Consider the following 26,386-nt stretch of genomic DNA (forward strand, 5'->3'; position numbering starts at 1 on the left):
GATTGGAGATTCTTAATGTGAGTCTGGAAGGAGAGTTTACAGTCTAACCAGACACCTAGATATTTGTAGTTGTCCACGTACTCTAGGTCAGACCCGTCTAGAGTAGTGATTCTAGTCGGGTGGGCGGGTGCAAGCAGCGTTCGGTTGAAGAGCATGCATTTTGTTTTACTAGTGTTTAAGAGCAGTTGGAGGCTACTGAAGGAGTGTTGTATGGAATTGAAGCTCGTTTGGAGGTTTGTTAACACAGTGTCCAATGAAGGGCCAGATGTATACAAAATGGTGTCGTCTGCGTAGAGGTGGATCTGAGAGTCACCAGCAGCAAGAGCGACGTCATTGATATACACAGAGAAAAGAGTTGGCCCAAGAATTGAACCCTGTGGCACCCCCATAGAGACTGCCATAGGTCCAGACAACAGGCCCTCCGATTTGACACATTGAACTCTATCTGAGAAGTAGTTGGTGAACCAGGCGAGGCAGTCATTAGAGAAACCAAGGCTATTTAGTCTGCCAATAAGAATGCGGTGGTTGACAGAGTCGAAAGCCTTGGCCAGGTCAATGAAAACGGCTGCACAGTACTGTCTATTATCGATCGCGGTTATAATATCATTTAGGACCTTGAGCGTGGCTGAAGTGCACCCATGACCAGCTCGGAAACCGGATTGCATAGCAGAGAAGGTACAGTGGGATTCGAAATGGTTGGTGATCTGTTTGTTGACTTGGCTTTCAAAAACTTTTGAAAGGCAGGGCAGGATGGATATGGGTCTGTAACAGTTTGGATCTAGAGTGTCACCCCCTTTGAAGAGGGGGATGACCGCGGCAGCTTTCCAATCTCTGGGGATCTCAGACGTTACGAAAGAGAGGTTGAACAGGCTAGTAATAGGGGTTGCGACAATTTCGGCGGCTAGTTTTAGAAAGAAAGGGTCCAGATTGTCTAGTCCAGATGATTTGTAGGGGTCCAGATTTTGCAGCTCTTTTAGAACATCAGCTGTCTGGATTTGTGTGAAGGAGAAGCGGGGGGGCATGGGCAAGTTGCAGCGGAGGGTGCAGAGCTGGTGGCCGGGGTAGTGGTAGCCAGGTGGAAAGCATGGCCAGCCGTAGCAAAATGCTTGTTGAAATTCTCGATTATTGTAGATTTATCGGTGGTGATAGTGTTTCCTAGCCTCAGTGCAGTGGGCAGCTGGGAGGAAGTGCTCTTATTTTCCATGGACTTTACAGTGTCCCAAAACTTTTTGGAGTTAGTGCTACAGGATGCAAATTTCTGTTTGAAAAAGTTAGCCTTTGCTTTCCTAACTGCTTGTGTATATTGGTTCCTAACTTCCCTGAAAAGTTGCATATCACGGGGGCTATTTGATGCTAATGCAGTACGCCACAGGATGTTTTTGTGCTGGTCAAGGGCAGTCAAGTCTGAGGAGAACCAGGGGCTATATCTGTTCTTAGTTCTGTATTTTTTGAATGGGGCATGTCTATTTAAGATTGAGAGGAAATTACTTTTAAAGAACAACCAGGCATCCTCTACTGACGGAATGAGATCTATATCCATCCAGGATACCTGGGCCAGGTCAATTAGGAAGGCCTGCTCGCTGAAGTGTTTTTGGGAGCGTTTGACAGTGATGAGGGGTGGTCGTTTGACCGCGGACCCGTTACGGACGCAGGCAATAAGGCAGTGATCGCTGAGATCCTGGTTGAAGACAGCGGAGGTGTATTTAGAGGGTAAGTTAGTCAGGATGATATCTATGAGGGTACCCATGTTTACGGATTTAGGGTTGTACCTGGTAGGTTCGTTGATAATTTGCGTGAGGTTGAGGGCATCTAGCTTGGATTGTAGGATGGCTGGGGTATTAAGCATATCCCAATTTAGGTCACCAAGCAGTACGAACTCTGAGGATAGATGGGGGGCAATCAGTTCACATATGGTGTCCAGGGCACAGCTGGGGGCTGAGGGGGGTCTGTAGCAAGCGGCAACAGTGAGAGATTTATTTCTGGAAAGGTGGATTTTTAGAACTAAAAGCTCAAACTGTTTGGGCACAGACCTGGATAGTATGATGGAGCTCTGCAGGCTATCTCTACAGTAGATTGCAACTCCACCCCCCTTTGGCAGTTCTATCTAGACGGAAAATGTTATAGTTGGGGATGGAAATTTCAGAATTTTTGGTGGCCTTCCTAAGCCAGGATTCAGACACTGCTAGAACATCAGGGTTGGCGGAGTGTGCTAACGCAGTGAATAACTCAAACTTAGGAAGGAGGCTTCTGATATTTATGTGCAGAAAACCAAGACTTTTACGGTTACAGAAGTCAATAAATGATAGCTCCTGGGGAGTAGGAGTGATACTGGGGGCTGCAGGGCCTGGGTTAGCCTCTACATCACCAGAGGAACAGAGGAGGAGTAGAATAAGGATACGACTAAAGGCTTTAAGAACTGGTCTTCTAGTGCGTTGGGTACATAGAATAAAGGGGGCAGTTCTCCGGGCGTTGTAGAAAAGATTCAGGGCATTATGTACAGAAAAGGATATGGAAGGATATGAGTACAGTTCAGGTAATCCTAAGTGTTGGGTAACAATGAAAGAGATAGCATCATTGGAGGCATCGATTGAGCCGGTCTCGGCGTGTATGGGGGGGAACAAAGGAACTATATGAGACAGTTTGAGAGGGACTAGGGGGTTCTACATTGAAATTGTATAATAAGAACTAACCCAAACAGCAATAGGCAAGGCATAATTGACATAGGAGAGAGGCATAAAGCAGTCACGTGTTATTAGAGAGAGCTAAGACACAACTGGAAATAGCGATAACGTTTGGGCTAAGACTAAACAGAAAAAACAGGACAGAGTACCGTGTAAAGGAACAGTCCAGCAGGCATCAGCTGTGCAGCTGAGTGATCATAAGGTCCAGTGAACAGCAATATGTGAGTCCGAGAGCAGTTCAAATTGGTGCTTCAGCACAGCTAGCAGGGAGCTAGCAGGCTAGCTCAAGGCTAACTGGTGCTTGCTATATGGCAATGGTATCAGCCAGCAACAGGTTGCAGCTAGCTAGCTGGTTGTGATGATCCGGCGCTAGGGTCCAGTGATTCCGGCAGAAAGTCCAATAAGCTATGGGTCGATAGCACGCTGGGTCGATAGCACGCTGTGCAGACTGGCCGACGAATTGTCCAGGCTAGCTAGAGCTGGCTGGTGGATAGTGTAGGCCACGGACAAAGATGAAGACGCTAACAGTGACTAATAACACGTAGCCATTTAGTTGCAGCTAGCTAGCTGGTTGTGATGATCCGGCGCTAGGGTCCAGTGATTCCGGCAGAAAGTCCAATAAGCTATGGGTCGATAGCACGCTGGGTCGATAGCACGCTGTGCAGACTGGCCGACGAATTGTCCAGGCTAGCTAGAGCTGGCTGGTGGATAGTGTAGGCCACGGACAGTGGTGGAGACGCTAACGGTAACTAATAGCAGGTAGCCAATTCAGATTGCGGCTACACACGTTTCAGCTTACGGTTCTTGATGAAAGTTATAAAGAAATAATAGAATCCTTTCCACGTTGGGTGAGGCGGGTTGCAGGAGAGTATATTTAGTTAAAGAGTGAAAGTAAAAAATTTAGAAATATAGACAAAAAAAAACAAGAAACGGGATATTTACACAGGACGAAAAATAAAAGCGACCGTACTGCTACGCCATCTTGGAGAACAGTTGATGTCCCTGTTCTCAACAAACTGGCACTACACATCCTGACCATGTCTGCCTCCACATACAGTGGGGGGAGTATTTAGTCAGCCACCAATTGTGCAAGTTCTCCCACTTAAAAAAACGAGAGAGGCCTGTAATTTTCATCATAGTTACGTCAACAATGACAGACAAAATGAGGAAAAAAAATTACAGAAAATCACATTGTAGGATTTTTAATGAATTTATTTGCAAATTATGGTGGAAAATAAGTATTTGGTCAATAACAAAAGTTTCTCAATACTTTGTTATATACCCTTTGTTGGCAATGACAGGTCAAACGTTTTCTGTAAGTCTTCACAAGGTTTTCACACACTGTTGCTGGTATTTTGGCCCATTCCTCCATGCAGATCTCCTCTAGAGCAGTGATGTTTTGGGGCTGTCGCTGGGCAACACGGACTTTCAACTCCCTCCAAAGATTTTCTATGGGGTTGAGATCTGGAGACTGGCTAGGCCACTCCAGGACCTTGAAATGCCACTCCTTCGTTGCCCGGGCGGTGTGTTTGGGATCATTGTCATGCTGAAAGACCCAGCCACGTTTCATCTTCAATGCCCTTGCTGATGGAAGGAGGTTTTCACTCAAAATCTCACGATACATGGCCCCATTCATTATTTCCTTTACACGGATCGGTCGTCCTGGTCCCTTTGCAGAAAAACAGCCCCAAAGCATGATGTTTCCACCCCCATGCTTCACAGTAGGTATGGTGTTCTTTGGATGCAACTCAGCATTCTTTGTCCTCCAAACACGACGAGTTGAGTTTTTACCAAAAGGTTATATTTTGGTTTCATCTGACCATATGACATTCTCCCAATCCTCTTCTGGATCATCCAAATGCACTCTAGCAAACTTCAGACGGGCCTGGACATGTACTGGCTTAAGCAGGGGGACACGTCTGGCACTGCAGGATTTGAGTCCCTGGCGGCGTAGTGTGTTACTGATGGTAGGCTTTGTTACTTTGGTCCCAGCTATCTGCAGGTCATTCACTAGGTCCCCCCGTGTGGTTCTGGGATTTTTGCTCACCGTTCTTGTGATCATTTTGACCCCACGGGGAAAGATCTTGCGTGGAGCCCCAGATCGAGGGAGATTATCAGTGGTCTTGTATGTCTTACATTTCCTAATAATTGCTCCCACAGTTGATTTCTTCAAACCAAGCTGCTTACCTATTGCAGATTCACTCTTCCCAGCCTGGTGCAGGTCTACAATTATGTTTCTGGTGTCCTTTGACAGCTCTTTGGTCTTGGCCATAGTGGAGTTTGGAGTGTGACTGTTTGAGGTTGTGGACAGGTGTCTTTTATACTGATAACAAGTTCAAACAGGTGCCATTAATACAGGTAACGAGTGGAGGACAGAGGAGCCTCTTAAAGAAGAAGTTACAGGTCTGTGAGAGCCAGAAATCTTGCTTGTTTGTAGGTGACCAAATACTTATTTTCCACCATAATTTGCAAATAAATTCATTAAAAATTCTACAATGTGATTTTCTGGATTTCTTTTCCTCAATTTGTCTGTCATAGTTGACGTGTACCTATGATGAAAATTACAGGCCTCTCATCTTTTTAAGTGGGAGAACTTGCACAATTGGTGGCTGACTAAATACTTTTTTCCCCCACTGTACAGTTGTGAATCAGCCTTCTACACAATTAACTTTATTAAAAACAAATACCACACCAGGCTCACCAATGAACACCTGTACCAGCGTCTCAGCGTTGCTCTCACACCATTTGCGCCAAAGTTCAAAGCATTGGCAGGAGACAAAGTGTAATTTCTCTCATTGATGCAAGGGCAAGGCACAGTGACTTTTACATTAATATTGTATGGCCCACAGTGACGTTCTGTGCATTCAGATTATGTATTTTTTTCAGCTCTCCTTTGTTCTCCAGAAAACATGCACTTTATTTTATTTAAATATATATTTTTGAATTTAAGGTCCATGTACAATGGTTCACAGTGCACTTTTTGCATAGACAATTATGCAACCACTTTTGTTCTTCAGCAATGTTGATGCATCTCATTTAATTAATTTAATGTACAGTTAATATAACAACATGTTTCCTAAGTCGCAGACGACTATGTTTGTTACTACGCTGTACCACAGCGCCGATAAAGGATGATATCCATCCAGACTTTTGACACATAGGAAATTTGTGTCACTGGACCTTCTCAAATAGTAGTTGAGTACCCCTGTAATAGACATTGCAGTAAATAAAACCTAATAAAAACATGTGTCTTGTCCAGGACTGGACTCTACACAGACTGGTGCACCATAGCCAATCAGAGCTACAGTAGGACTATATGCAAATAAGCCATTTGCCACACGGGCCTGCCATCATTCACTTTGAACTGGACTGTGTGTTTACAGGCAGTAGCAACAGTACGAATTTAGCTCATTAGAAAGCCACAAAATACACCTGAATGGATTTCTGCAAATATGTAAATACCACGGGAGATCAAACAACCATGAAAAGGTAGGCTCTCTCTCCCTCAGTTGCCTATGTACATCAAAAACAACAAGATCAACAACTAATGTCAGCCAGAGAGCTGAGCTAAAATCTAATGAGGGAACAGTAGATAAACCCTCAAACTTTTTCAGCTTGTAGTGCACTGATAAACGATGGGGGGAAAGTAGCCTGATCGCCCTTCTGCAGCTTGCCTGCCAATGCATGCTTGTCCCAACCCACGTTTTAACAACTAAATAGGAACTTGCCTGCCCGCCCATTTGATCGATGCCAAATACATTTGATTGACAACCAAGAGATATGCTAACTGTGGATAACAGTCGTTCAAGTTCAGCATTGCTAGCTAGCAAAGTGATTTACATTTCTTGCTAGCTAACCAAATGACACCTGCATCTTTAGCCACAGAAAAATGATATTGGGGGAAAAAGTTGGCCACTCGCCCACTGTCCAATGACATAACATCATCCCAGCAGCTAGCTAGCTAATGTTAGGCTCCGCGTTTTTAGCTTGATAAATACATAGCAACATAAATAGTTAAGCTAGCCTATTAGCCACTTATGACTGACTTGTGATCATTGCCCTTGCTAGTTTGATTGTATTGACATTCCTGGCCTTACTTACATTTGTCTGTTTTTGTCCAACATATTGAGTCATATTGAAACTGAAACAGTGCATCCCCAATGGTTGGAGGAAGCAAACAATGTACCAGGCCAGCTGTGATGTACAACCTGATAGCAATATTTGTTGCTACCAAGAAATGTATTGGTGAATTATATTGATCATGCATTGAACTGCATCTGTCTATTCTGCCAACAATGCCTTACTCTATGTCATGGCATTTTCTGTCAAATAGAACCTATTTTTAAAGTAGTTTTTTTTAAGAATAAACTGGGAATTTGATATTTTTTTTACTGATATTCTGATTGTCTGTTTCATATCTGCAAATTAGTTAAAACGCTTTCAGTGCCACTAACTAAGGCAGGCCAAAACTCCATCCCACCAAAATAGGCAGTAATTTCAGGCAGTCTTTTCAAACAGCTCTTACACTAAAAGGACATTATCGTTTTTTTCTCTCAATTTCACAGTATTATTCCAACCTCATAGTGTGGAAATATATATAAAACAGAGGGAAATCATGTTTTTGACTGCACTGGGCCTTTAAATAATCATCCTACTGTCTACTGGAGTTTCCTCCTATTGAGACACCCTAACACTATTTAGTTGACATGCAGCCAATTGGCTGGGAGCACATAATCTAAAATGTTATGGCCAAAGCTTTGGTACCTCACGCATTAGGTTGCACACACTGCATCTTTGGGCAGGGGCACTTGGTTTGGGGGGCTGTGTCGGGCCCTTCTCCAGCCGGGCCTCATACAGGGAAAGACAAGTGCTGTTGCAGAATTCTTGGAAGGCCTGTGACTGGCCAACCTGTGCAAGCATGGTGTCCTTTCTATTACCCATGTCCCTAAAATAGAAGAGACAAACCTTAAGGTACATTTCACAAATATTGTTGAGATCAAAACAATGCACAATGTTAACACTTACTTTACTATGAAATAGCATGAGGAATTTGTTATAAATCCACTGTCCTTCCTGGAAGGAATAGCAGAAACTAAGAACACATTAATTGAATATCTATTGAGAAGCTTACCTTTTACAGAAAGCACAGGGCTTTTTCTTGGGGGCTTTCTTGCCAAAGGAGTTAAGGCAGGTGGAGCTGCAGAATAGCTGAGGCTGACCCCTGCGCTGGTAGGCTGTCTGTCCGCTCTGCAGAATTCCACTGCAGTTGGCACAGAGGACCCTGGTAGGCTGGCGAGGGGGTGGCGGCCGGGGTGGAGGGGGTCCTCCAGACCTCTGAGTGTACGCAGGGGTAGAGGCAGGACCAGACAGCTTCGGGGAAATGAGGCGGGGGGACGGAGTGCTCTGGCTCCTTTGGGAGACCCTGGTGGAACGCCGGAGGCCAAACCGTGCGGGGTCAAAGTCTGTGTCCCTCGGATCATCAGCTGCATCGTCAGAACCGCTGTCTGTTAGCTGGTCTGCAGCAGAAGACAATGCATTTAGAGCAGTGTGATAATCATATAATTGGGCAAATAGTCATACATAATGATAGTTGTTGAGACTGAGGTAAATTAATTAGCTAAACATAAGCAGCTTTACAAAGAACTGATGTTTTACCTCCATCAGACATGTTTTTCCTCACTTCTCCACGATTACGACGACCTCTCTTTCTCCCCTACAATAAATGAGAAGAGTAACTAACAGTAATTAACTTACTTTTAAAGAAAATGTCTAGAATTAATGGAAAGTTGTTTTTTTACCGTAGTCTTTTGACTATTTGGATCCTCGACGGCGACCTCAGTTTCAGGTTGTTCCTCAGCTGAAACAAACACAATCGATCATCAGTAACTAAAGGCTGTTCATGACATAGGAGATGCAGACTATGTGAACTGACATGGCTATTTGAAGAAGTGATTGCTAATCGTTTCTCAAATATGTGTAATTATGCCTAAATCAAGTTTTGCATTTCCCTTTATCATTCTCAAACTATTTCTGTGGCACTGAGACTTCTATATGTTACATAAATGTATAAACTTATGAGCCTAAAAACAACGGTTCCTTACTACACACACCTTCACCTGGTGTCAATGGCTGGGCCCAGGATGATAGTGGGGACATACTGCCCCCCACTGGCTGTTCTTTCTCACTCTTTTTCTCTGCTGTGCCTTCTACCTTTGGCACCAATCCATAGAATGATAAGGCTTCCTCTTTGCCTGGACCATCCTCAGAGTGTGAACTCTCTACGCTGACTATAGAAGGCATATTTGGATCAACGTCATCTTGAGCAGATGCAGTGGGATCTTCATGCACTATGTCCATTTGCTCCTCTCCTGTCTCTGGCATCTGTGTCCCAGTTACGGTCGGAGTTCCCACGGTGACCTCCAGCCTGTCTGTCCCTGGCTCAGCTCCCATTTCTGACCAGGCTTCTGTGTGACCCTGCCTGCCCCACTCATCCTGACTGAGGCCTGTGGCTGGGCTGGAGGGCTCTTGGAAGTCTGAGGGTTTTGAAAGGTATGAGGGTTCTGGATAGACTGAGGATTCTGAGAAGCCTGAAGGTTCTTGAAGGTATGAGGATTCTGGAAGGACGGAGGGCTCTGGAAGGACGGAGGGAATTGGAAAGACTGAGGGTTCCTGAAAGTCTGATGGTTCTGGAAGGACTGTGCGGCTGTAAAAGTCCTCCACCTGGGCTTTGGACAGTTCCAGTGAGTCTGGGTCCCCCAGGATGCTCAAGCTGTCCTGAGTTTTCAGCCTCTCTCTTTCAGATTGGGTGAGAAAGGTTGTCAACTCGTCAAGGGCCTGCTGCTCCCCACTGTGTCCCTCTGTTCCCAGTGAGCCAGTGTAGGCCACCTCCATATCCGTCTGTACAGGCTGCAGGTCCATATCACTCTGTGCAGACAGTAGGTCTACATCAGTCTGAGCAGGCAGCAAGTCCATATCACTCTGTGCAGACAGTAGGCCTACATCAGTCTGAGCAGGCAGCAGGCCCATGTCAGTGTGCTCAGAAAACAGGTCCATATCAGTCTGTGTGGATAGCAGGTCTAGATGTACATTCTCATTGGCCATTTGAAAAGAGGCCGAGGTTTCTGGATGCTCTGAGGGTTCCATACTGCACCTAAAGTTACAATTGAAGAGAAAGGAAACAACAAAAACAATGGTTTGCTTCAGTTGTATTCATGTCAATCAAATGTGGTGGTAGGCTTGAGAAATTACAGCCACAAGTAGCTAGTTAATTGTGGCTCCACTAAGTAGTTATTGTGGCTCCACTATTCTAGACCATGAGATCACACACGTGAAGGCATATATCTAGTTAGTTAGCTCGGTCAATGTAGCTAAAGTTTGGTACTCGCTAGCCAGCGGTCATCAGTAGTTACCACAGCCACAATGTCATCATTATATTTATGGCTAAACCCCGCCTATTTCTACAATTTCTGGTAAAATCATATTTTAAACCTAATCCTAACCACACTGCTAACCTTATGCCTAACCCTAACCTTGATTTACGACCAAAAAGCGAGTTTTTACGATATAGCCATTTGACTGTGGCTGTGGTAACTAGTGACAACCACTAGCTAGCTTGGCTATGGCAACGTTGCTGCTTTTGGCGCGCCTCACCTGGCGTCTCCATTTTTGCAAGTTAGAATGCTAGCTAGCTAACGCTAGCTATTTTTCTAACTACCTGGAAAGCTACATAAGTACATGTTAGTCCAATACTATCTATAGCATCTCAATACTATCTATAGAGTAGACATAACTCGATACTTGCATGAAAAGCGTATAATGTTTTATGACTCTGCAAAGAGACCGCTAATTACGTTACTAGCTAACGTTAGCTAGTAGCTAGCTAGCTTCAAATAGGCTATCTGCTAGCTAACGTTACGAAGCTAACGTTGCCTTATGCAAACTAGCCGTCAAACTAATTCACTAGCTAGCTAATTCTAATATAGTAACTTTATTACAAGATAATATTAATGATTCAAACATAAATTATGAGACTTCTACAAAGTATGGTGAATTTACCTGCAAATATGAAATGTTGCTGTAGCTAGCTAAGATGTTGGATGCAACCACCATCAAACTGCGGTGTGTGTGGCTAGTTTCAAGCTACAACTTCTTCTTCTTCTATGGCGGTCTGCAAACAGACGTTAAAGGTGCATGCCGCCACCTACTGTACTGGAGTGTATGGTCAAAAACAATGGTCAATGGTCAACATAAACATCTATAAACAAAACCCTCCTACCTAATCCTGTACTACTAAGAACATTAAAAGAAAGAGCCCTACTAACTTCTAACAAACCCACGCCCCATCCCCCCTCCGCCTTTTGAATCTTGTTCCACTGACCTTTCTTTGGAGGGCATATAAATCTCAACCCTAGGGCTCGGGAGTCCCACCTCTTCTGCACGTCTATAAAAATGGCTATGATCTTAGCCTCTACCCAATATAGCACAAATATACATTATATCTGGTTTAAAGCCCTTTTGGCTACTTGGTGTACAATTCCATTCCCTCCCACACCTGAATGGGCTGGGACCCAACAGAAACACACTACTACAACCACTTTCTCAATTCTCCATAATAGAGTCAATGCCTCCAATAGTAGATCACTCATATTAGAGTTACCAGAGGATAAACTACACAGTACAGACAAAGAATCTGAGCATAATACAATTCTAATAGGTTGAGTGTCCTCCACCCACTGGAGAGCAACTACCATTGCCAACTGTTCAGCATACAGACAGAGAGAGTAGACCAGTCCATCTGTTAGTCTTCTACATATCTGCACATCAAATTCAGGAATGTAAACTCCTGCTCCCATGTGTCCACTATCAGGATCCTTGGAACCATCTGTAAACACCTTTTAAATAAACATGAAAGCTTCTACTAATGTCATTTTCAACCAGTTCCTCTATATCACTGATTTCGGACCAATCTTTTCTATTTTCCACCAATGTTAAATAAACAACAGGTGTCGGAAGTAACCACGGAGGGACATCCACAAGCTACAGCTTTCTCGCAAGCTCTCCACTCCACAACAAACGAGCCAATCACGATTAGCAAAGGCCCTGTCTGACTATGGTCATTTGGTCCTGTACCTAGGGTCATCTTCATGTCAGTGAGACTTTAGAAGAGTTTTGTAGACCTATTATCTTTGCTCATGCACTTCTAGTATTCTATGACTTATGGAGGCTAAGTAGGCATATGTCATGGGTGTTGGTAGCAGAGGCTGACAATCACTGTGTCAAATAATGTAGCAGCAGTCTCGACATGAGAATAGGGGCAAATGCGGGTATCTTACATTTTAGTCCTGGCTGTTCCATTCATTCACTTGGCCTATTTGCAAAACAACTCATTCATTCAAATAAACACATTTGATGTCTAAGATTATTTTATTACATTGTAACATTTTATTCATTTCAAGATGTTTGACATTCACATAAAGTGTCACTTGTGGTAGGCACAGGCAGATCAAAAACGTCATAACATTCCAAAGGATTAATTTTCCTCCAGAAAACCCCGCAACAAAAACAGGCAGTACACAGACTTAAATTAGAATATTTACGCTAGATGTGGTTATTGTAATTAAGACCATTAATTGGCAACCAAGCAATTACATTTACAATGTATCTTAAGTAGGCCCAAATACATTTGTGCTATGAGAGTCATCTTAAAGTGTAAATAGCTTAAAGGTGAAATAAAAGGTAACGTAATATAGTTTCACTGGTAATACACAATTATCCTATGTATTGCACCAAGTTGATAAAGATCTGACTACACATATCTAGAGCATAACTAATAAAGCCTATACACAATCTCTTTATTTCTAAATGTGAGTGTAGTACACAGCAATCTCTCATGACAAATTGAGAATTGTGGCATTTCAAATGGCAATTGCCCTGCAAATATTTTAATAGACTTTCATTTAGTTGACTTGTTCACAGGGGAATTTAACTTCCCACTCAAGTCACCACTAATGCAATGTAAAGAGTTAACTGCTAATTTCAAACACTAACACTTGTTCTCCAATGAACATGGGCTCTTATTACTTTACTATATTGATCAAATAAAGAAAATGGAGAGTAGCTACCGATCTATGATATTGTATGATATTGTGCTGTCAAGTAAAGGCTTTAAAGTGACAAATATGTATATTAATCTTAGCAGCTATTATAACAAGGAACAGCATTTTAGAAGTATTTACTGCCAAGTGATTATTGGTGTGGGATAAGGGGTCTATTTAAGAGACTATAATATATAACGGCAAGGTTTGATTTTACACACAGATGGCACTGAGGAAGAACACTCAAATACAGAAAATACAAACCATGTAAAAGTTGCTCAGCTGTCCTTTTCCTGACAGACTAATTTTGAAAACAAACATTTATACATTTACATTTTAGTCATTTAGCAGACGCTGTTTATGTAAAATATAAATATCCATACTACACAGAGGACATTGAAGCAGGTTTTTTCAATCAACAATGACTAAAATTCTGCATTTTACAGTCCACCACATCAAACCAAGAAATAAAGTAAGTCATTCAGAACCAACTGTGTTGCATTTGAATCATCATAAGGTATCCATGCCCATGCACCGTTTCATGCTTTAAAGGATTTCAAAAAAGGAAAATGATATACAAAGGAATGTGTAACAGGCCACACTATCAGTTATACCCATCAAATAATTGTATCTGCAGTCTCACAAATATAATCAAACAACAATAATTTCCTTTTACAAGACATTATAAAAAATTATGAATATAACATTTACTCTGACAAATAGTAATTAGTAATTTAGTAATCCCTTTGCAACTCAATTAAATTATACAATATCAAACAAAAGAGAACATAATCATAAGACATGTTTATTGTTTATTATTCTGTATATGAAATTATATATATTACCTTAATTTCCCTTAAAGACTCAGACAGTAGTTAGAATACAAATATTGCACAATGTCCTCAAATGACAACAGTGATTGCCTCAACAGCAACTATCCAATTTGTTTTTACTTTGTGTCCTGAAAGTGATTTGACTTAGCAATGACAACATGATCTTGTTCCCTCATTCATGATACTTCAACAAAACAAATGGAATTTGAAGGCAAAAACGTAATATATATTGTAAGAAAATGGAAATGTAGAATTCCGACTAACAGCCTTGGGCCTTGAGCAAGTAGTGGTCCCATCGTTTTCAAAAGCCGCCCTCCACAAAATGAGCAGAAATAAATTGGCCACATCTTGTCATTACAAAGTAAACCCAGAGATACAATAACATAGTGGTGTCTCTTTCATCTCTCCATTCTAGGTTTCATTCATTGCATAATTATGGATGAGCAACAGTAAAGGTCTCATATACAATTATCTATCCCATCTACATGTGCCGGTTTCATGCAATGATTGACTTCCATTGTTGGGTTCAAGTGACAACCCTGGAGTGTGATGCTGCTCCCTACATATCCCACACAGGTCAACTGATTACTTACCCCCCAATTTGAAAGGCTGGTGTTTCTGAAAATTAGCTGAGAGATTTAAGGCTGCATGAGAAAACCACTCTGGCACATAGAAGCAAGATGCTTGAGCAGGTTTGCTGGTGTGCAGATGACATAACTAAAACTATGAATCTACAAGATACAACTGGAATTTATAGGCGTTAAAAGGTGTGAATGCTTTCTCTACAAGTGTATTCCTTGCGTTTGGTTACAGTGAACAGGGTTGGCTTAGAATCCACTCCTGTTACCTGACCAGGCGGAAAAAGAACAGTAGAGAATAGTGAGGATAGTGAACATAGAGACTTAATGGCTTTGAGAAGGTTTGACCCACAGTGTATCCTTCAGTTCACTTGTTTGTCTTGGCTTTCAACTGAGCACACTTGGCATGGTCCAGCCGGGCCTGAATGTCTACAGGCCTCTCAAAGAAGCGCACAAGGACAGGCTCGTTGAGCAGCGATGCCAAGATCTGCTCAAAGGCAAATGACCATTCCACCTCCTGTGGGATGGAGCCTGCCTCCAGGGTGATGGTAGTGCTAGGGGTGTCTGAGCAGCTCTCATGGGTGCTGCAGGCCTCCCCGTCGGGTAGAGTCCCCTCTGGGGCAGCCTGGGTGGGGCTAGTGGTGGACTTCTGGGGGCTGGTGGGCTCCTGGAGTCTGCGCCCTACTTCTTCCATCCTCAGCAGGAGACTGGTGACTCGAGCCACAGCACGGTACAGAGACTCCTCTTCTGGGTCACCATGGAACAGATTGTAGAGTGATTTGGAGAACTGGATAAACTGAGCCTGACAACATTAAAAGAAAAGGGATGGATTCAATTTTAAGATTTTGTCATTGTGTTTCTTTTTGCATAAAGTAATGACATAACATGTGGATTCAATTGTTCAAAGTTGATCTGTTAGAAAGATATCTGCATGCATATTCACCTGATTGACTACATGTTAACCTAGATATGGGTGTATTTACCTGGTTAATTCTGGGTAAATCCTTGATGCTCTCCTCTTTCTTTAGTATCTCATCTTGCCATTGTTTCAGGTAGGCCTGCAGATCCACTTTCCCTCTGCCTGTGGGTGGAAAGTGCAGTGTTCAGACACAAATGGGTAATGTGTACAAGGATATTCTGTTTAAATTAGCAATATTGTGAAGAGCTTGGTAAAAGAGAAAAAGAGACAGGCCAAATAAATTACCTCTTTCAGGGCTTTTTCTGATCACGCCATCTTCTGGAAGATCGGACACTACATAGTGTAAAGTACATTCACATAAGTCAAAGGAACTCATACAGTAACTAAAGTACATTTTGCTATTCTACACCATAACCAGTGAGAAATTATATCATATATAAACCTTGTCTACAAGGACACATATCTAGATAGTAGTAAAACAAATTGTACACGACAAAAGAGACCAACTTAAGACATTGTTAAAGACAAACAGACAGATGAGCATCTACCAAAGACAAAAGCACAGAGGCAAAGAGTGAAATGCTTATAGCAGAGAAAGAAAAGAGCAAAGCAAGCTGACCAGTCAATCGACTCAAGTGGGATAGGTCGTCAGTCATTGGAATGAAGTGAGGAAGTCTTTGGCCCTTTGAGTGGAAAGGACTACCTGTGAAAGCTAGAAGAAGACATTCTCTGTGAGAGCATGCAACATTACAGCAGGGACAGATGTAAGGAACAGTTAAAGAGATTAGTTGGCGAGTAGAAGAGTAGCACGAAATATACAGTACAGTTGAAATTAGAAGGGCATAGTCTGCAGCAAAATTGTGTTGGGAGTTTCTTATTATAAATAATGTATTCAAGCAGAAGAAATACAGATCAAAAGTATCATGACCGTAGAATGACAAGTGGTTAATAGAGAAGGTGCTAATGCAGTTCTGGTGATCTTACTTACCTGGTGGCTGATGAAGCTTGAACAGGAATTTCAGTTTGCTGGTGAAAGTGCCGCTGTACAAAATGTCTGCGGAAAGAACAAAATAGGGAGGGGGACATTTTCATGAAAGGTTGCATGAGGTTGATGCTGGATTAGATGCGACATACCGTTTCCACAGATAATGGTGAAAACGGAGGGTGGGCACAGCATTCATAGACCTGTAGCTATGCATCAGAGCACTGGTCTAACCTTACCCAGGGCACAGCAGAACTCTTTGAAGTTGACGAGGCCGTCCTGGTTCTCATCCAGCAGGCGGAAGGCCCAGAGGAAGAGGGCATCGTTGCCGCTGCAGAGGGACCAGGGCTCCAGGAGGGAGAAGAGCAGCCTGAACTGATGGAAGCCCAGCTGGTACTGCTCCAGATAGGCCAGGCTGGGGTCGTGGTGCAGCAGCACTGGGCTGTTCATCGTCCAGTAGCAGCTGAGGAAATGTTGCCTCTGGAAACACATTGAAGTATTCAACTTCCAGCGCTTAAATCTGTGTCTATTTTCAACACATTTCCATTTTTCATGCCAGTCGTGTCAACTCTGTGTCTATGAGGAATATTGACGCATGTAGTGTATGCAGTAGTATATTATTATTTGAAAAGAGTGATTGTGATACCTTGAACAATGCATAAAGGTCATCAAGCTGGGAAGCACTGAACTTTACTTCTTGTGACACTACCCGTAGCTGGGAAAAAAGTCAATCTCAATTCATCCTACATCAAATTGTAGTAAACAATGCTAAAAGGTTGCCATGGAAGTTTGGGGATGTGCCACTCACCACATTTTGTTTGGTCGTATCCTCTAATGTTTGGATTACATACAGTTTGTTTCTTTTCCGCATGCGCTCTACTTCCTCTGATTTCATGTCTCCATATTTCTGTAAGCAAATTAAAAAGGCTAAATCAATGACAAGCCTGACATTGAGACATGGGGTCAGTTCTAGCAACTCTGACCGTTACAGTACCTCATAGGCTTCTTTGATGAGATCACTGATGTCCACCTTGGAGAGGGATGATGCTTTGTCGTTGTTCCCTACTGAGTTTTGCTGCACTGTTTGTGGTAGAGGACTGTCCTTATTGGTCACATTATCGAAAAACCTGCCAGGGCAAACAGAGCAGCAGTTAAGTAACATGAATAAGATGGGCATTCCTGTAGAATTAACTCATTGTTTTGGAGATTATGTTGCTTCACAATCCATCATAAACCTAATACGGTACTTTGAAATAACCAATTAAGTTGACCTTCAGACCTCGCCCACTCTGTGTTGACACTCACTTGTTGAGGATGGTGACTGCCTCAGCGTCGTCATGGGAGCTGATCAGGCCCTCCATGTTGTAGTCGAGCACAGCCAGGCCCAGCTGAAGGATGGCTTTGATGCCGTCGTAGAAGAAGCAGTCGACCACGTTGACAGCGCTCTCTATGGGCAGGACACTGATAAACAGGGTGAGGAACCAGGACAGGGACACGGAGGAGAAGAAGGTCAGGTCTGTCATGTGCTCCGTCAGCTGGGTGAGGTGCATTCGGATCAGCTCCTCAAACACTGCCTGGTCCACCAGGGCACCTGAGGAAATACAAGATGTTTGTAAACAGGATTTATAGCAGTTATGTGAGAAAGTGTAAGCCAGGTATTCAGTATCAAACACACATACAGTACATATATTTAATGTGATGCAACACTAAAAATTATATTGTTATTCAGCTGTGTCTCTCACCGATGATCCTGCGGTTAAAGTAGTCAGGCAGCATCCTCTCACAGACGGCCACTAGCAGCCAGAAAGCCTCCTCCTCTTTAGCATAGAGCAACAGGACCGACGTCAGGATGTTCATGGCCTTCAGAAGAGAAAAGGAGGATAGATGTAAAGATGCCTAATTTATTAGCTTTTTGAAAGAAAGAAAGCAGGGAAGTGTTATAGGGGTTTCTAGCTTAGCACCTGGCAATAGCCGATTTTGGGGTTCCTGTAGGCATATGCAGTGAGGACTCTGCGCAGGGCAGAGATGCCTGTGTCGCTCTGAAAGGCAGGGTGCTCTGGTAGAGAGCGGTGCAGGTCTCTCTCTATCTCATCAGTGGCAAGGGTGCTGGTCCCCAGAGACTGATCCACTAGCTCACTGTAATACCCCGGGTTAGTGGCCATGTCATTCACTGCACCTAGAGTACCAAGGCAAAACACCACACACCATATTTAAACAAAACACATACAGCTACCTATAGCAAAACATTAAAGACACCACACTTTTACACATCAGTGAAGGAGACATACGAGCCATATAACAGTGAAAGAGCCATATCAAACAGAACCTGAGAAGAGCATCCAGAGCTCTCCTCTTAAGGCCTCAGGGACGCCACGCACAATCAGGTCTCGGGTCTTTTTGGTACAGAACATACTGGTGCCACGGCCATACTCTGAGAAGTGGATGTTCCATGACTGCTCCTTCATCTTCTCCTTTAGCTGTCAGGCACAGAGATGAAACAGCGTAATAAGAAATGAGCTGTCAAGGCTGAGACATCTAGACAGTACAGGGAGAGCACCTTTAAAAAAACTCCACCATATGTATCATGCTCTGCTCATTCTCACACTGGGGAAAAGAAACAGCGCTCCTAGATAAACCAAAAATTGTATATTTCTTCATATTAGGAGAGAAGGTCATGTTTTAGAGTACAATCCCACCATTTTGGGATCAAGATTTTCAGCGTCCTGGGGGTGGAACACAGTCATGAGGGCCTCATTGCTGACAGCCTTGCTGCTGTCCTTCTGTCCCACCATCAGAGCCACCTCCTCTGGGTTGTCCTCAAAGTGATTGATGAGGTTTTGGCACTCCCCTCTGATGACCTGCAAGGCACAGTGAACCCGCAGTTTGTTTTCAATGGCAGCAATTATAGCGTGGCAGATATCTTTCATTTGGTCCAGTTGGTGTCACACTGACAAATGTCTAACTAACTAAAATGCCTAAACAAAACCATATGTTCACACAAGGTAATTTGTTTATTGGGCAAAAATGCTCACGTTAAATCCATCTATGATCATCATGGAGCATCACTTGGGTGTCCCAGCCAATCGTCATAATACTTTAGCTGCTCTAACTGCAACGTGCAGTGAATATATTCAGTAGCCTATATCCCCTGTACAGCCCCGGTCTCCCCTAATCTGCATAGGATGCGCTCATAAATGTGCTGCTACTCACAACATGTTTGAGAGAAACCAAGTTCAAATGCTCATAGTCAAACAACCAATAATACTGCTTCTTTTCCTGTGTTTGGTCCAAATTGCGCTCACACCTGCAGCGAAACACACCACAGTACGAATGGAAACGGACCAAGATCACCCTTTTTGAGAGAACCACGGTGCGTTGTTTGGTGCGCTCCCGAGTGCAGATAGAGTGTTCACACCAATTCAAATGAACTGAACTAAGGGGGTGAACGCACCAGAGTGAGGAAAAACCGCTTAAACCAATTTGATGTGAAAGCTCCCTTAGACACATTTGGAGGGTTGCAGGCGGACTGGAATTGTGCCCTTGGAGCAGAGACCTAGCAGTAAGAAGCAGGAAGAGGATCACATGTTCAAAACAGGAAGTTAGTCACCTCAGGTGATGCAGAGTGCTGAGGACTGGCAGTCATCCCACACCTCCTGCGGATTGCATTGCCGAGACGCTCAAAGTCCCGAACTTCAGAGAACCTCAGAGCCGTCTTACCCCGCACACACACAGTCAAAGCTCTGCTGCTACGATCTGGCTTCTCCACACCAATCACCTGCAAGGATAGGTGTTTGGGTCAACAACATTGAGCAAAACCACTGAGCCACAGAGGCTATTAAATTAGTTTAGTGTCAAGGTAGTGTGCTGTGTCTTGCCTCTCTCATGGGGATGATGACGTGGCACTGGCTGCCATCCTGGCTAGCGAAACACAGGTAGCTCTCAGACAGACAGATCTTCCCAAGCGTGTTGAAGTGGCTGAATGGAACCCACAGGAAGCTCTCATAAACCTCCAGCAGGTTCTCCTCTTTAGGCAGCCTGAAGAAGGCCCGGAATTGCTCGTTCCTAGCATTAGTTTCCAAGCCTCTGAAGGAGAGCAAAAAAAGAAAAGTAGTGAAAAAAGAAGGACAGCTTGAGAGCATGGAGGTAGTAAACAAAATAATTAATATCATCTCCATTCACTATGGTGTCCTGAAGTAACTGTCAAATATTAGTAAAAAATAACAGTGACAGGCAGTATACCTCTTGGTGATCTGTAGTGGGTCTGAGAGGGAGGGCTCTTCCTGGAAGGTCTCCTTATCAAATAGGCGTTTGATGGAGTAGTCAGCAAGTTGCTCCATGATCAGAAAGGTCTCATTGAGGTGCAGGAACATAGAGAAGTAGTGGTTCTCCCCATTGGCCAACACATGAATGCTCTCCGTCAGAATGACATTGGACGTTTTCTCCAGCCTCCAGATCTCATTCCATGAGACTACCAGCTTCACTGAAGAGGAAACAGATTATCTTTAATGAGTAACTCGCTGCCATTCTGTCATGGAATTATAATAATATTGTACCCAAATACAATGTATAAAATGACAAGTAAATGGATGAAGCCTGCCAGTTTCTGCATTTAAGTGACAATCAACAGTGAGGGGTTGTTCAGGTTTCGGTCTCTGTTTCGTCTCACCCTCGGAGCCCAGCAGGTAGGAGTAGAAGGAGAGGAAGTTGGTGCTGAGGTAGAGCCAGCCCTGGCAGGGCACACGGCCCCTCCAGTAGCTGCAGGAGTAGTAGGTGACCAGCTTCTCCTTCTGAGGGAGGTCAAACCATTTCTCAAACCTCAGCAGTGCTTCACGGAACTTCTCAGGGTCGTCCTCCTGCACGCCTGACACCTTCCCTTCCTCAGCAATCAGCCCCTTTATAGAGAGAAGAGGAGGACAACATCTCTCTCATGGCCGCTGAAGGAAACAAATATAATTAGCAGTCTAAACAAGTCAGCATGCCATCTCCATTCTGTAACATTTATGTCAAGGCATATAAATTAGCATCATATAGTTTCTTAAATTCAAATTTTTATTACAAACCTACTATCCTTTGCTTAGCTTTCAATAAACAGCAGAGGTGTGGACTCGAGTCATGTGACTTGGACTCGAGTCAGACTCGAGTCATGAATTTGATGACTTCAGACTCGACTCGACAAAATGTACAAAGACTTGCAACTCGACTTGGACTTTAACATCAATGACTCGTGACTTGACTTGGACTTGCGCCTTATGACTCGAGAAGACTTGCTACGAGGACTTGTAATGACTTGCAAAGGCTTGCTAAGAGGACTTGAAATGACTCGAAACTAAAATGTAGGACTTTGGACTCGACTTGAGACTTGATGGCTTTGACTTTTGACTCGACTTGGGACTTGCCTCATCTTTGACTCGACTTGACTCGGGACTCGAGGGCAAAGACTTGAGACTTACTTGTGACTTGCATAACAATGACTTTGTCCCACCTCTGATAAACAGTCAAAGGTTTCCATATCAGAAACAGTAATCAATTAAACACCATAATCACCACCAAATGTTTTCAAAGAGTAAGCACTTGCTACTTATCATCAGTAGGCTTCACTACATGAATAAATGATTAAGTCTTTAGGAGGCCTCCATCTCCCTGTGAGAGTGGCAGTGATCAATAATAGTAGTGTCTGTGTAAACCATGTGTTTAATTATCTGTAGTGATTACTTACTCTGATCTTGCCCTGCACAAAGCTGGTGATGTCATCGCTGGAGTCAAACACAGACAAGGTTCTCATGATGTTCTTCTCCAGCCACTCCCAGTGTTGGTTGATCTCCTCCTTGGTGCCACCTAATCACAGGGAAAACATATTCACAATGCAAAGGAAACTGTTTACACTATGCACGACTAAGCCATCTATTTTGTTACAAAATGGGAAATGAGTGTCGACTAAAATACAATCCGAAAAGGTTCTTATTACATGATTGTAGTCAGTTATTACATTACTGTAGCCTATAATGTTTACATTGTGGCTATTCTGACTGAACGGGGATAGTTGAGAAAGTGTAGAGCAAAAACTCTCACCACATGCTATTGACCAGTAGACCTGAGAGTCCAGTGTCTGGTGTAGAATGCGAAATGGAGCGACCTTAGACGTGGAATCCAGCATCGTATCAAGAGTTCCAACAAGGAGACCTGTCAAAAAAATTAAGTAGCAATCATACTTCCCCTTAACAGTCAGACATTAGACATGCATGATGAGACATTTTAAAATCATGAGGCAATTTCATGCCTATTGATTGTACAGTATCTAGCAAACAAAACAGCCCTCCCACCTGGGTTATCAATCATGGAACATGGAACAGTGGAAAACTCAACGGATATTGTGCTGATTATCACATTCAAGTGCCCTGCCTGTCTGTGGTTCAAATCAACAGTGTTGTGTTACCTATCTAGGACTGTAGTGGCCTTCATAAATTATTAACAAGGTCAGAGCAAGGCCTTTACTGCTATCCTGGCCCGACTGCATCAGCAGAATCTATGGCTGCTGGGCTGGGGGATCATGACACAGCTGTACAGTGGCCTTAACCTCGCCCCCAGGCTAATTGCTACCAAGAGCCGGCTGGTGGACTAGACCACATCTATGAACTGATTACAGAGTTCGTTTCCCCCTGTAAATCATCTATTATAAAAGTTTGGCTGAATTTCTGCTGAAAAACCTGTGCATATGCAAGGGCCCAATTAATCGAGCAGGTATTACTAAATAATAGCCTGCTCTCTGCCCTGTGGCCATTTGAGATTTACATCTGGATACTTCAGGATTAAAAAGGTCCTTGAGTTGGAGGGGGCTTCAGGGGAGGCATTGAACAGGAGGAGAGCAGACACTGGTGGTCCTCCACCATCATTAGCCCAGTCAGAGGAGAAAGCTATTGTGTTTCACTTCATCAAACCCATTCATTACCTGTTATTATAGCTCTGATGTTCTCAGTGTCAGTCTTTTTGACAAAGACATCTACCATTACTATCGGTAGGCTACATCCACTGGCACGTCAGCTTCAATAGACTAGAAGGCCACCAGATTGCTATTTTTAGTTTTAGAGATGAGGCAAATGTGAAAGTTAGCTATGCTGTTTCAGTCAAGTGGATAACTGTGATCAACAGCTGATAATTGGCCTATCAGAGGCTGTGTGTGACCATGTGCAAGAAAACGTACTATTGTTGGGAAACCTAAAGCTGACATTCAATTATTGCATTAGAGCAAACAAGGTAGCCTACTCACTCTTGGTGTAATTGATAGAATGACCACGTTTACATGCACAACAATATCCCACTATTATTTGGGATACTCAAGTATTCTGTTTTTGAGTTGACGCATATAAAACATCATTTCCCATTTACAATAACCCGAAAAAGCTTGTATCCCGGTTATGAGAAACCCGGATAAAATGCCTGGGATATGCTGATTTTAGACGGGATACTGTGGCATGTAAACATCTTATCCTGTTTACTGTTGTTTTTCGCGGTTTGCTCAGGCTCAGTTTCATATATTAATGGTGTTGTGTGATGATGTTTTTATCTGATTGTCAAACAAATCACTTCATAAAGTAGGCTACCTGCGCAGTTCAAACCAATAATTCCATAATCAATTATTTTGCTGATAGGCTAGTCCGTACTGGACCGTTTCTGCTTATAATTTCCGACATTTGGTAGGCCCTATTATAATTTCGGACATTTGGTAGGCCATTTGCTTGTCAACTATAGTTAGATACGTGTAGCTTCTCTTCTGTCATAACTTGTTGCCCTAAAACACTAAATAAAGTAGTGCTCACTATAATAATGTCTTACATCGATAGAATGAATGCATTAGTAATCTAGTTAACACCGATAAAGTTGTCTGTTTTGTTTAGAGACCAGAGAGAAAACGCAATAACTCCAAAACAGTGGAAAGGTTGGTCCTGTGCAAAATATCAAAATGTCATCAGTTTGACCGGTTTTAAGGAGATGACAAGCTGAGAAAACGATGAAACACGTTTCTGATAAGACTTCAGTTCGTCTTGGGCACATATTGTATGTGGTTGAAATACTGTCTGCTTGCATAACAGTGTCAAAGATAACACATTACATGCGCATTCGCATTTTCTCAAGAGATGTTGAAATAAATAAATAATATTTCTCCACTCCTGTTCCCGAGCAAAAATCAACATTTGTTGTATAATTTTACTGTAAGAAATGAAATATTATTTTATGCTACATGTGAGAGGTTATAGGCCTACAGTCAGTGTCCATATTGCAGTTATTTCATTTAACCAATATGAATTTAAATTAGGAATATCTTGTTTATTCATGGATACAGGGATACTAGTGAGCGGGATATCAAAGGTGCATGTAAACAGCTTATCCCGAATAAGACTTTAAGCGGGATATAAGCTACTATCCGGAACACTGTGCGCATGTTAACGTGTTCACTGACTGCAGACCTGCATGGTGAAGGAGGATCAATGGGTTATAAAATAGCGCAGCATTGATCTCAAAGATCAACAAACACTATTTTCATAATGTAGAATCTTCCCATTTCAGATGCTGGGAATCAGTAGACCAGACAGACCCTATGGAATGGATGAGCACTGCCCTGGCTCTTCTGCCTCTAGAGTATCATGCTTGAGTACATTCTCATACAGAAGTGCTGTGTGCCCTCAGTATAGCCTATTGCTCCACCCATAAAGCTAAAGCAAATGTCGGCAACCCAATATGACACTACTGTGTCATTTTGTGTGTGTGTACCAAAACAACAGACATCTCAGACAGCATCATCAAGTGTTGTGACAGTGGTTTGTAGCCTAAACAACAGAGGCAATTTTGTTGATGGCTCAGTCAGTGGTAACAAAGTAAATAATCTGCATCGTAGGCAGGCTATACTATAAACCAGGGGTCTTCAACCTTTTCTTGCCCAGGGACACACTCCCAGGCAAACCGGCAACCCAGGGACCCCCATCATACGTTAGCAAAACATTCGTTTTTTCCCATCTTATCAGGTGAATGATAATGTCAAGGATAATTAATAAACATTTTACAATGAATAGATTTGGTGTAGTTTTTTTAAATTATTTTGACCTTCCCACATAATTGGAAGAGGAAGTGTAAATTCTAGCTAGAAAGGGAACTCTAAACACATTTTCGCTAAGAGTAGCTGTTTAGCTGGTTAAGAAAAGGTTAGCCATGTGTTGGCAAAAAATAATGTCCAAGTCAAGAAAGCTTACTAGCAGCACTTGCCACACTAGTAGCCTATTCGCGGCTGCTTTTTCAAAGCCTGTCAGATACTCCAGTGAGTGTAATTGGCTCCAATTAGTGTAATTTTGTCAAAATTAGGAGTTGAGAAATAAAGTTGACATCATTAGAAATTAGATCTACTGTAGGTATGTCATTCAAAATGTGTTTACTCTGTTGTTGCTAGCAATATTCATAAAAACATGGGGGGGGGAATCCACACAACAACAAAAAACATTTTCGCAGAACCCCTGCAATATCTAGGCAGACCTATAGGGGGCCGCGGACCCCCGGTTGAATAGCCCAGCTGTAAACTGTTACATTGCAATACCTATTGCAATCTAAGCTAACGTTTGGAGTCCAGCCTGTCCATTTGACACGCGGATCTGGAGAACTGTCTGTCTCCCACCCCTATGATTACATGACAGAATCTGAAGGGGGACATTCTAAAATAGACCGGAAATATGAACTCTTGTCCGATGGCATGCACACTTTGCTAGAATGTCATTGCGGTGTCACTGAGTTTTACGAGACCAGCAAAGAACAGAACACATACCTGTCAAACCGCCTCCTCCTTCTCCATATCCTCGCCTCCTTTGTAATACGAAATAATCGTTGCTTTTTTCTGTCACCCATAACTTGAATGCATTTTTCAGCAATATCTCTTCAGGTTTAAGCCACATATTTCAATTCACATATATTTGTTGAATCCAATGTGCATGTCAATTTGTTCATTTCTATTGCAACCTATACCCATGGACATTTGTTTGTGTGAGCACTAAGCAGACCCTTTCCCACGTCGACAGAAACCTTGCCAAAGTCAACGATACAAGGGCTTCTGGGGATTGTAGTTTCTTGACATTGGTGGGTGTATGCAGAAGAATGAATTCGCTTGATACTGTAGACTTGATTTCCCATAGTCCTTCTCGGTTGAAAAGTATCAAATTTTATAACTTCAAAGTGCAAAATACTGTAACAAATACCAGCGCATTCATATAGGAGAGAGCACTTTTTGTAAAACACAAATGGACAGTGGTGTAGTGGAGGGTA

General features: G+C 42.9%; 2 protein-coding genes across 4 annotated transcripts in view; both read right to left on the reverse strand.

Annotated features, from left to right (window-relative positions):
* The window catches only part of LOC121573734 (zinc finger MYM-type protein 3), a 28,879-nt gene extending 18,071 nt beyond the window's left edge, over positions 1–10,808 (reverse strand). The window contains exons 1-6 of one of the 2 annotated variants that reach the window (XM_041885928.2): positions 10,737–10,808; positions 8,798–9,831; positions 8,480–8,538; positions 8,337–8,394; positions 7,813–8,197; positions 7,446–7,626 (exon numbers count right to left, since the gene is read on the reverse strand). In XM_041885928.2, coding sequence (XP_041741862.1) covers positions 7,446–7,626; positions 7,813–8,197; positions 8,337–8,394; positions 8,480–8,538; positions 8,798–9,824 — 1,710 coding nt within the window. In that variant the 5' untranslated portion in view covers positions 9,825–9,831; positions 10,737–10,808. Of the gene's footprint in view, positions 1–7,445; positions 7,627–7,812; positions 8,198–8,336; positions 8,395–8,479; positions 8,539–8,791; positions 9,832–10,736 lie in introns of both variants that reach the window. The other variant, XM_041885927.2, reaches the window with a different exon arrangement.
* Positions 10,809–12,085: 1,277 nt separating this feature from the next.
* LOC121573736 (TBC1 domain family member 8B) lies at positions 12,086–26,386 on the reverse strand. 2 transcript variants are annotated; one of them, XM_041885931.2, is made up of 21 exons: positions 25,893–26,386; positions 22,157–22,267; positions 21,804–21,922; positions 20,754–20,979; positions 20,327–20,567; positions 19,963–20,170; positions 19,695–19,862; positions 18,784–18,945; positions 18,414–18,564; positions 18,049–18,263; positions 17,830–17,947; positions 17,393–17,678; positions 17,082–17,214; positions 16,896–16,994; positions 16,734–16,802; positions 16,327–16,567; positions 16,094–16,159; positions 15,725–15,817; positions 15,391–15,438; positions 15,170–15,267; positions 12,086–14,988 (listed from the first exon to the last, which is right to left on the reverse strand). In XM_041885931.2, the coding sequence occupies exons 1-21, from the start codon at positions 26,017–26,019 to the stop codon at positions 14,554–14,556; spliced, it is 3,414 nt and encodes a 1,137-aa protein (XP_041741865.1). In that variant the 5' UTR covers positions 26,020–26,386; the 3' UTR covers positions 12,086–14,553. The 2 variants fall into 2 exon arrangements, with proteins under 2 accessions (XP_041741865.1, XP_041741866.1); XM_041885932.2 differs by lacking the exon at positions 15,725–15,817.

This window comes from Coregonus clupeaformis, chromosome 9 (genome assembly GCF_020615455.1).
Source record: "Coregonus clupeaformis isolate EN_2021a chromosome 9, ASM2061545v1, whole genome shotgun sequence".
In the NCBI taxonomy this organism is placed as follows: Eukaryota; Metazoa; Chordata; class Actinopteri; order Salmoniformes; family Salmonidae; genus Coregonus; species Coregonus clupeaformis.